At 46.9% G+C, this 10,168-nt stretch overlaps 2 protein-coding genes across 3 annotated transcripts in view; both read right to left on the bottom strand.

Moving 5' to 3' along the window:
• Positions 1–2,435: 2,435 nt before the first annotated feature.
• LOC124701954 (protein MOS2-like) lies at positions 2,436–8,000 on the bottom strand. Of its 2 annotated transcripts, none has more exons than XM_047234057.1 (2): positions 6,598–8,000; positions 2,436–2,849 (listed from the first exon to the last, which is right to left on the bottom strand). In XM_047234057.1, exon 1 carries the CDS (start codon positions 7,959–7,961, stop codon positions 6,657–6,659), a length of 1,305 nt encoding a protein of 434 aa, XP_047090013.1. In that variant the 5' UTR covers positions 7,962–8,000; the 3' UTR covers positions 2,436–2,849; positions 6,598–6,656. The 2 variants fall into 2 exon arrangements, with proteins under 2 accessions (XP_047090013.1, XP_047090012.1); XM_047234056.1 differs by lacking the exon at positions 2,436–2,849 and adding an exon at positions 2,871–3,508 and having other exon boundaries at positions 6,598–7,996.
• A 1,050-nt stretch (positions 8,001–9,050) lies between these two features.
• Positions 9,051–10,168, bottom strand: part of LOC124695202 (UDP-glycosyltransferase TURAN-like) — a 4,316-nt gene continuing 3,198 nt past the window's right edge. Inside the window, exons 15-16 of the mRNA XM_047228079.1 lie at positions 9,854–10,012; positions 9,051–9,107 (exon numbers count right to left, since the gene is read on the bottom strand). Of these exons, the coding sequence (XP_047084035.1) occupies positions 9,051–9,107; positions 9,854–10,012 (216 nt within the window). The remainder of the gene's footprint in view (positions 9,108–9,853; positions 10,013–10,168) is intronic.

Genomic DNA, 10,168 nt, shown 5'->3' with positions numbered 1-10,168 from the left:
AAGGTGTACTTTTGGGGGTTTTCGAGGAAATCGACAACGTCATGTAAGCTGCAGCTTAAGCTTGCCCTGGTCGGCACCAATGACATCCTGGATAATGAACCTCGTCTTGGTCACCTCCTGGACAGCCGGCGTCCCTGGAGAAGCGCACGCGCACCGCCTTGCCCTGTCCTCTTCCACCAGGCGCCCACACACGGTAGAGGATCTTGCCGACGTTGTCCTTGGTTGGGCTTGGATTCCTGGCCATATTAGCTAGCTTCATGTCGATCTGATGCTCGACGAAAAGACCTCTCACGAAAGTCGATCTCATCCTAACTGGCCGATCGTCAATCTGATCTTGACTGGCCAATCGTCGATCGAGTTATATACTATAAGCGTTTACATGGACCTTGTGTATCAAAGACATGATTCAATCCGGTGTTGAGTTTCACGTGAAAGGGTTTTGGACTCTTTTTTTCGACCTAGGGCCAGAGAAGCTCACGTAGTCACGTAGGAAGCCCACGCAAACTGAACCGAGCAGGACTTCGGCGTACAGATGGAATAGCAACCGGAACAAACCGAACTCGTGCGATTGTAGGACTCGGGACGGACGAAAATAAGCTACGGGACGAAAATTATCAACAAAAAGACGGACCAAACTACGGAAACGCTTTTCCCTTTATTATTAGGAAAATGATTGTAATCCCCCGGGGGCACGAGCGCGTTGCAACCTCCGGCTTCTACGTCCGACACGCGTCCCACGATAGGAGACAGCGATGAATGGGCCCCACCACGCTGGCCTTATCGTTTCACGGGCCTTCCTCATCCACTCATTTGTCGCCTCTATCGCGAGCCCGCCGCCCTCGACCTTCCTCCGTCGCCGGCGCGCCACCGGGTTCCTCCACAGACGCGCCTGCCCCTAGCCAGCTCCTCCGCTGGCCCGGCCGCCCTCGACCTTCCTCCGTCGCCGGCGCGCCACCGGGTTCCTTCACAGACGCGCCTGCCCCTAGCTAGCTCCTCCGCTGGCCCCGGCCGCCCCCGACCTTCCTCCCCAATCGTCTCGTCGAGGCGCCCCGCTGCGCAGCCCATCGCCCGACGAAACTGGCCGACCGCCGCCGCCAGGAACCATGGCGCCGCCGCTGCTCTGTGCTACCGACCACGCTGGTTGGCCGCCGAGCACCGCGCGTCGCGACCCATATGCAACCGATGGCCGGCCGCCGCGACCAGCGCAAACCGCGACCCATGGAGCCCCCGTTCGTCTCCGTGTTGCTCCTCCGCCGGCGCGCCACCCCGGAGCTTCTCCTCCCTCCCGTCCCCCCGTGCTGCTCTCCACCTGCGCGCCCACTCCCGAGCTGCTCCTCCGCCGACACGCCCAACCCCCGAGCTTCTCCTCTGCCGGCGCGCCCCACCGCCAAGTTGGTCCTTCACCGGCGCTTCCGTCCGGGAGCTGCTCCACCGTTAGCGCGGCCAGCTCCTGAGAAGGTCCTCCGCAAGCGCGACCGTGTGGAATCTGCTCTCGGGCACGGCCCTGCCCCTGCATCAACGGCCGAAGTGGAGGCTCCTCCCCGGCCAGCGCTCATGCTCACATCCACCGCCTCGCTAGTGCTCTGTTTTTGCGACCGCCGTGGTTGATGGTGTCCGGATTTGGGGACTTTGCTCCACTAGCTACATAGCTATATATTTCTTTTTGCTTTTTTTTGCTGCCTCGAAGTGCTGCGAAGTCGCGATGCTACAATAGTGTATTTTTCTGCTACAATTGTTATAATATTTTGCTACTTTTAGTATATATATTCTGCTTCTAAGTATTTTCGGTGCCTTATTGGGCGAAGTCTGTTTTGATACAATAGCAATGACCTTGCCATAGACATTGTAAAAAATGTTGTGATGCTACTTTTTTTGCTATAATTATTTTGTTGTTTTGCTACTTCAGTATAGGAATTTTGCTACAAGATCTTCGGCGAGATCTTCGTCAATTTTTTCGATGATATTGGGTTTTGCTACATTAGCATTTTTTTGCTACAATAGTATATTTTTTTGCTACGAGCTCTCCGGCGAGGTCTCCGGCGAGCTAGCCTTTTTATTTGATTCCTTGACTGAACCGTTTTTTGCTACAATGTAGCAAAAGCGGGTTATTTTTTTGCTGCCGGGAGGTGATTTTTTGCTACATTCGGTAAAACCAGATCTGGCCGTCCAAGATAGCCGATCCGACGGCTGGCGACCCGGGGGCTGGGAAATCATATCCCCCGGGGGACGCCCAGCAGTTTCCTTATTATTAGGTATAGATGAAACATTCTTATTCCTCAGCAAAATCGCTGTCCAAACACTCTTACCGAGTTCAGTACATTTTGCAACCACACTCTGGCTAAAATCATTACCACTATCACCTATTGCATTAAGGGCATGAGCAACTTCATTACAATCACGAGGCCTAAACGAAAATAGGACTAGTAAGTTTAGTCTTTTGTGGTTTATATACTACCTAGAGTTCAAAAGTTAAAAATAAGTCCAACCAAACATCCCCTCGCCAGTGCCCATAGAAGGCTCCCTTAAAAAAAGGTGCCCAGAGGCCAGAGCCGCCGCCTCCTGTGCTTTGGGCGGCGCACTTGCATCACTGATATCTCAGACTCTCTCTCGGCCAACATCCGTGGCATGCGCACTTGCATCATTTATATCTCAGACTCTCTGTGCCAACCTTCATCACCTCCGTGTTGGGCGGCTGCAGCTCAGGGACTTTCCTGGAGCAAGAACGTAGAGATCTGCCACTAAATCAATCTAGGTTTTGGAGCATCAGCACACTCGAAAAATATTACTCGTAGCAGGTCTCAGTCTCTCAGCGCACTGGACACAAATGAGACAGCAGATTCCAGAGCGAACTGCAATTGTATAGCAAGCAACATATTAGCAGGTAACACATAAAAAAGAATCTCTTGGAATTCCAGTAAATTCAAACACATAGGAGCCCAATATTCATCTACCTATCCTGTTTGGTCTCAGCCACAACAATTTACAATTTTCAGCGCACTGTTGTTTACAACCTGAAGCATGAAAATGAAGTGAATGCACCCCATGACACTTGAATATGGATATGGAACATGTCAGGATTAGTATCCCTCATTAACACATTGACAATTGCAATTCAGGGAAGAAAATAATCTCAACCTGAACTTCTGTTAGACAGTCATGAGATATGCGTACTGCGCAAGAGCATGAACCGCAGATGCCATTAGATTATCACAGACGCAAGGTAATGACACCAAAAGGAAACAAAGCTGCCAGTCTGAAGATGATTAAGACGCTTCACATATAATAGGTTAGGAATTAGGATGTAATTTGTGGGTGGATTGTGGAGTGTTTGAAATTTCTAGTGCTATGTGCAAACCAGAAACAGGACATCATATATCACAAAGAAAAGCAGAGCACTTGATTAATCTGCCTCCTGAAAACTTGTTGCCAGGTGCTCTCTAATACAGGTTTCAAAGATCCACACCTGTTGTGAGCAGCAGCAGGCATTATAGGAAATAGGAACCTCAACCTATAAAGAAGACATTGATCACAATGTTAAGAAGAAAGAAGTTTGCCAAAGGTGTAAAACTGTGCTCAAATATCGTGTGGGCCTGGCCCATACCATGTTCATAATATCCAGTGATGGCCCCAAGAAGTTTTCAAAGCCTGTGCAATCTATAAAATCAAAAGCTAAGCATGCTATTTTTCACTCTAATTGCCATGAAAATGAGCTACACGTCTGGCTGGAAGCGCGGGCAAAGTGCCCAGTCCCCAGGGATGCTGGGTCCGCTAGTGATAATATCATATAATAATGATAAATCATATATACATGCACTCATTGTAATTTTCAAATTAAATCCCCTTATTAGTATTTTCTCTAAATGCTGAATCCACTTATCCGTACTGGCCTGATATCAATACACGTTATATCAATACAGTTCACTATCATACAATACTAGTAATGATGCTATGTATAAGGGCCTATAGTTCGCAGGAGGACCATTGCAATTTACATTACATGTAAGTTGCTTATGTGGGCAAGCTATCTTTTAGCTGGACAGTTTGCTTTGTTAGTACCTAAAATGTTTCTCTCTTACTATGATAGTTCTCTAGTATTTCTTAGGACTCCTAATAAAGCAGCCCTTAGTTGTACTTTAAAGGAAGCAAAAATGCATTTAAGTCTAACTCCCGTCTCATTCCCCTATTACGTATCAGAGAATATAGCAATAGAAGTAAATGATTTTAATTTAGATACATTTTAGGTGCCTCCCTGATAAGTGACAGACACGGCGCAGTACACGAAGAGCCCACTGAGGGCATATGTTGCTATTGACCCCCTGCCCTGCCTCTCCCGAAGCATGCACCAATCGATCTACTCTCTCATGTCTTATGGTTTCTTATCTCTCCTATCGATGCATCACCACAAGCTAGCAGCCAAGGCCTCTCTTTTCGTTTTCCTAGCAGGAGCTCTGTGTTGCTCCAAGTGCCCACATCCAGCCCAGCCGAACCAAGTCAGCCCTGGAGCCTAGCCGAGCGCTTGCTCGACTCGTACGCACAGGACAGAGTCCCAGCACGCCGAATCGCCGCCCTGCCGTTCTTCTTCCCGCATGCACGGGCAGTCAGCTCGCAGCAGAAACAGAGTCATTACCTCACGTTCTTTACCTTGTATTCATTGTTCCTTTGATCACGTCATGTAGAGCACTCTGCTCTCCTCCTATATAGTCCCAAATTGATGCCCCTTCTCTCCTCTTTCCATCTCGCACTGCCACCCAGAGCCCCAGCTCACCACACGATCTGATCCAGGGAAGTTCCGACCAAGACTACTACAGGACACCGTCCGCGTTCCCTGCAATTCTGGCCACGAGAGGTCGAGCAGCTGCGCCACCAAGACCGCAAGGAGGAGCATAACAGGTCCTCGAAATTAGAAGCTGAAAACTCTGATCACCTAGGACATACTCAACTATGCGTTCAGCTCAGTTCATCGGACGTTTCCACTGTTCTCGGTGAGCACCGGCGATATAAGAAAGAAGAGAATGGACTGTGGTGTCCAATAGTCAATACATTGTAGCTGCTTCACTATGTTAAGGAAAAGAGCAAAACAACGTAATCCCAAGGAAATCTGGTGTTGCTACTAAGACATGATTTTATTTTATATTAAAGTAACGCCTTGTGTCATTTTTCTAAATGTTGAATCGACATATCCATATAGGCTGGATATCAATACATGTATCCATGTCGGTGTTGTGTAAATCACTATATATCCCACTATTACTAAATATTACCCGCCTTGCATCCACCCCTTCCAAACCATCGATGCTGACCTCCTTTATAGTATTTACCTAGTTTTTTTAGAAAGATATCATTGGCGCGTTAACATATGCCAAAATAAGAGAAGACAAATTGCGATCTGGCAAGTCAATCCATGCAATCTTATGTCATACAGGTACAAAATAGCACCTAAATTTAAAAGCCAATATAATTATTTTATTCTTCAATATCGTTCTCAATAAAAACGTTGAGCAATCAGACATATCTATTATTTCTTTACCTTCACATGGAGAATCGAGCTTGCAACTTGCTTACGATCGCTTCCACAATACCCCTAACATAAAATGTATTTTTTCTACTATCTATATAATGTCGTCTTATTCGGTTCATCGGTATACATAGAATAATTAACATTAATATGTATACAGCATACTAATTGTTCACGACATTGAACATGATACTTTGTTAGTTAGCTTGGAGTCTTGCGATGATTAGACAAAGTTATAGCTCAATCCATGCTTGCATCGAAGCCAAACCACATCCCTAGCCCCTACCCCGACCCAAAACCACACATTTAATGGCCGACAAGTGGACTACACAACATAAATGAAAAATAAAAACAGAGGATCAAAGCTACATACTTCAAGATCAAAAGCAGAGATCTTCAGACCGCAAGCTTTGAGCTAGGATTGCAGGTGGCGCCCGCAAACTTTCCCGCAAAATAAAAATTAGAGCAAATGGAGGTACGAATTAAAGTAGATTTAGAGCAGGACTGTTGAAAATAGCTGTCCCACATCCCGCCCCGCTTAACAGCCTACTTTGAGCCCTGCTAAGACGCTAGTTCGCGTTTTCTATTTATCCTGCGGTTAACATTTTTATTATCTTCACTTTTGAGATTTCTAATTCAGATTTTCTTCAAATGGTTTGGGCACAGATTTGTCCCTTTTGGGTACCAGGAAAACTCCAATACAAAATCAACCATGTGAGGTAGAAGTCAAGTTTTGCAGCCTAGAGTAGCATATAGAATTTAAGAAAGGGTTCGGTAATAACAATGGATCAACCCCTCTTCAAGAGGCCAGAATGTTTATGATGTTTATTCATTTTTTGACATGCATTCAGAAATCCCCTCTTAAATACAAAGATCATCATCTAAAATCATCGGTTGACATGAAGATTTGACCACTACGCATGAGAATTACACAAACAGATTACTGGAGCAAAACTGACAGTCTGCTGACGGTTTATACATCCAAGCAACAAATAATAGTGATACAGCGACTGACATTGTGTTCAACATTTTACAACCAAACAGCAACTCATAGTTTATTACTAACAAGGAGCAGATGTTACCTAGCACAGTAGAAGAGCTCCTGGTATACAGATGGCCACTCCTCAAGAAGAAGAAATGATCAATGTCCAAGCAATTCCGGGTCCCCAACGTACTCTGCAATCTGATCATAGTTCACACGAACCATGCCTTTTGTATCAGCGTCCTCCACCAGTCCAGTCTCTGCCTCTGCATTCTTCTCTACCAGATGCCCATACACCCCCTTGTGCTTCCCACAGAGCACGAGCACCCGCCCGCTCGTCCGCGGCAGGACTGTTTCGAGCATATCCTGCTCCACCCCCTGCACCAGCTCTGACCCCTCATCCATCCGTATGTCACATGTTGTCGGCCCCACCACATCGACAATTCTGCCCTTCTGCAAGTACAACCTTTTGCTGAGCCTCTTGGTAACCACTCGCACCCTGATATTGCTCTGTAACCACCGCACTTTGTTAGCAACATCACGACTCCGCTCGCCTTCTCGGCTATCCCGAGCATTTCTATCTTTCTCCTTAACCTCCCTCTCTGTCCTATGGTCACCAGATCTCTTCTGCCGAGTGCTCAAATCCCTCTCCCCAGCTCTATCTTCCCTGTCCCTATCTCTCTTCTTCGCACTCCCATTATCGGCGGCCTTCTTCGCATTCCCATTCTCCGCGCCCTTCTTCCCACCGATAATCCATTCGCCGGAACGGGTCTTCTTAGGATCAGCCTCAGAGGGGTCATAGCCTAACCCCAGCGTACCAGCTCGGCGCTGATACTCAACAACTTTGCAATCCCCCTTGTTATTCCTACCAACGCCTTTACCTTGCGACCAGCCGTAGCCAGCAAGGAGGGCGGCACCAAAGCCCTCCACAGGGACCTCCTCAAACTCGTCTATGCCACGGTGGTCGGGGAGGCTGGCCATGTCCTCCTTGTACCGCCGCAGCATAAGGTCGCCGCTGGAGCCGTCTCGGGCCGGAGAGGGCGGCTTCTTCTCCGGTTCCGCGGCGGAAGGCTTGTCCGACTCGGCATCGGCGTCGCCGTTGCGTAGGGTGAGGCCGTAGCCTATGTGGGAGGAGGGGTTGTCGGGGTTGGTGGAGGTGTCGAGCACGAACGTGGGCCCGCCGGCGGTGGAGGCGGCGAGGGCGGCCTCCTCCTCGGGGGTCGGGAGGGAGGAGGGCTTGCGGGAGCGGTGGTTGAGGAAGTGGCCGGAGTTGGGGAGCGGCGCGATGACGGCGGGCGCGGCGCCGGCGGTTAGGGTTTGGGACGGATCGAACTCGGTGACGAACTGCTGCGCGGGGGCGGCAGTCGCGGATGCGGATGGAGAGTTGCCGTTGGCGGCGGAGCTGGGCGGCTTGGGCGGCCTGGGCTTGGAGGCGATGGAGAAGGAGAGCTTCTTCTCCTCCATGGCGGCGGCGGCGATTTGGGGAAAAGCGTGTGGAATCTGCAGGGGAGGCGCAGAAACAGAAGAACAAGGGAGGGGAACGAAGGAAGCGAGCTCGTGTGGTTAACGGGCACTGACTCGTTGTCTAATCGGAGGCGGTATCGGAGTGAGCTCAAACTTGGGCTAGCCCATCGGAAAGGATTTCTGATTTCTGTATTTCGATAGCTTTCGGCCCACTAAAGGTATCATGAGCATATTTTGTGGACAGCGAGTTACACTTTTTTTTTCCGAGTGTACACGAACGCGTACCATAATGTTATAGAAGGTAGAAAAAGATTTACAAGCATGTCCCAAGTGCAAACACAAGGAACAAGAACTCCACAAACACAACGCCTACTCTCTCGCGGCATCAGTGACTCCTACTCTTAGCGCCGACCTCAATAGCCTACACTCATCAAGTATGAGGTTCAATAGGGTGAGGGCTGTGTGCTGACGATTTGGTGACCGATTTGGCCATGTCTAATGTCTGAAATACACATTTCTGTAACCCATTTGGTGACCCGCGATTTAGCCATGTCGAATGTCTGGAATACTTAATGGAATATGAGTGTTCCATGTTAAAAAAAAAAACTGGCTGCACACAATTTAATCTCCACTGATATAAAATGGTACTGTACACAGGAGCCTATCTATTGCATCGCGTCCGTCAGTACGATGAGCATTGCTCCAGCACAACACGACCGCGAGCTGAGCCACCACTTATCACCATCTTGTGTCCGATTACTAACAGAGCAAAGTAGAAAGGGATCAGAAAAGAGTGCAAGTTCATTTGACAGAGTGTAGGTCCTGTAGCAGCACTTATCTTTACTACTCGTAAGTTAACATAGAGCTAATTTTTTCATGACACATACTCCAAAAATGATCTTTGGCTTCCGAGCTCCAGTTATCCCTTTATTTTAAAAAAAAATCAAAAAATCCAGATATATTCAATTCAAAGTGTTCTAAACTTAGATTTTGCATGTTCGTAGGATACAACCAGTGAATACATTCAGATTTTTTATATATTTTTTTAAAAATTAAACAAAAAAAATTGAATTTAAGAAAATAAAAGGATCACCGGAGCTCGAACAGCTCCTGATACATTTTTCTTTGGTACACGTACAATTCTGTCTGCAAATTATTGTCAATTTGCCTCAATGCAGTGCTACAACGTCTTTTTTTTTGTGTCTTCTGCTAATCACGCAACTGGACATTCAGACCAGGTCCATATCAAACTGCTGTTAAGCTCCAGTAGGCCGTAGCTAACATGCTGAAACAACTTCGACATGTGCTAAACACAGAAACACTTCCCATTGAACAACCGGGTAGTTTTGCATAGTGTTAGCTTATGCAAGACTACCACCAATTACGAATGCCTTCGGTAGCAACTGATCCTAGCAAGCGGCTGCTGTAAGAAAACTGAAATATGCACATGCTTTCTTCTCAGCCTTCATGTATATCTGGTTTCTCAAGTGCACAATAAAACTATAGACTACAGAATTGGCAGATATTCAGGTCGGCTACAAAACCATCCTTTTGCCCATCTGATAAGCATTATTATGTGTTTTAGCCTATGACCTGCAAATTGAATGTGAAAGAAGGTAAGGCTAATCTGGTGAATGCAATGTACTTCCTCCATTCATGAATACAGAGCCACTACCTTTATCGTGTCAAACTTTGACTAATAATTTAGTCAACCAAATATAAGTTATAAGTCATTGTGTCATTCAAAAGTATATCATCAGAAAGCACTTTGAAATGTGCATCTGATCATATATATTTGGAGGACATGTAACTCACATTTAGTTGACTAAATTATTAGTCAAAGTTTGCCTCGAAAAACGAAGTGACCAAGTATTCCCGGACGGAGGAAGTACATCTTTAGTGAGCCAGGTTTGAGCTCTCACCTGGTTTACCAAAGGAAGTGCACAAGCCTCCCATTCTGTTGACCATTTAGAAGATGACCCTGTACTCAAGGCACCATCCTTAAGGGGATTCAAGGTGTCACATTCCTCCGGAAAACCCTTAAAGAGCATCTGCATGGTCAATCGCAATAGTTAATGTCACTTCTATTCTAATGATAAAAAAACAACAAAGCGAGAAGTATGATACTACTAATTCTAAAACGCATTACAACAATGACCCAAGTAGTCCTACAATGGAATGAAACAAAAGATATAAATACTTAAAGT

Source organism: Lolium rigidum, chromosome 3 (genome assembly GCF_022539505.1).
Source record: "Lolium rigidum isolate FL_2022 chromosome 3, APGP_CSIRO_Lrig_0.1, whole genome shotgun sequence".
Lineage (NCBI taxonomy): Eukaryota > Viridiplantae > Streptophyta > Magnoliopsida > Poales > Poaceae > Lolium > Lolium rigidum.
The sequence above is the reverse complement of the archived record's forward strand: the minus strand, read 5'-3'. Positions and strand labels throughout refer to the sequence as shown.

What these genes read in the sequence shown, in the direction of transcription:
- LOC124701954 (XM_047234057.1), bottom strand. Translation starts at nt 7,961, where the DNA reads ATGGAGGAGAAGAAGCTCTCCTTCTCCATCGCCTCCAAGCCCAGGCCG.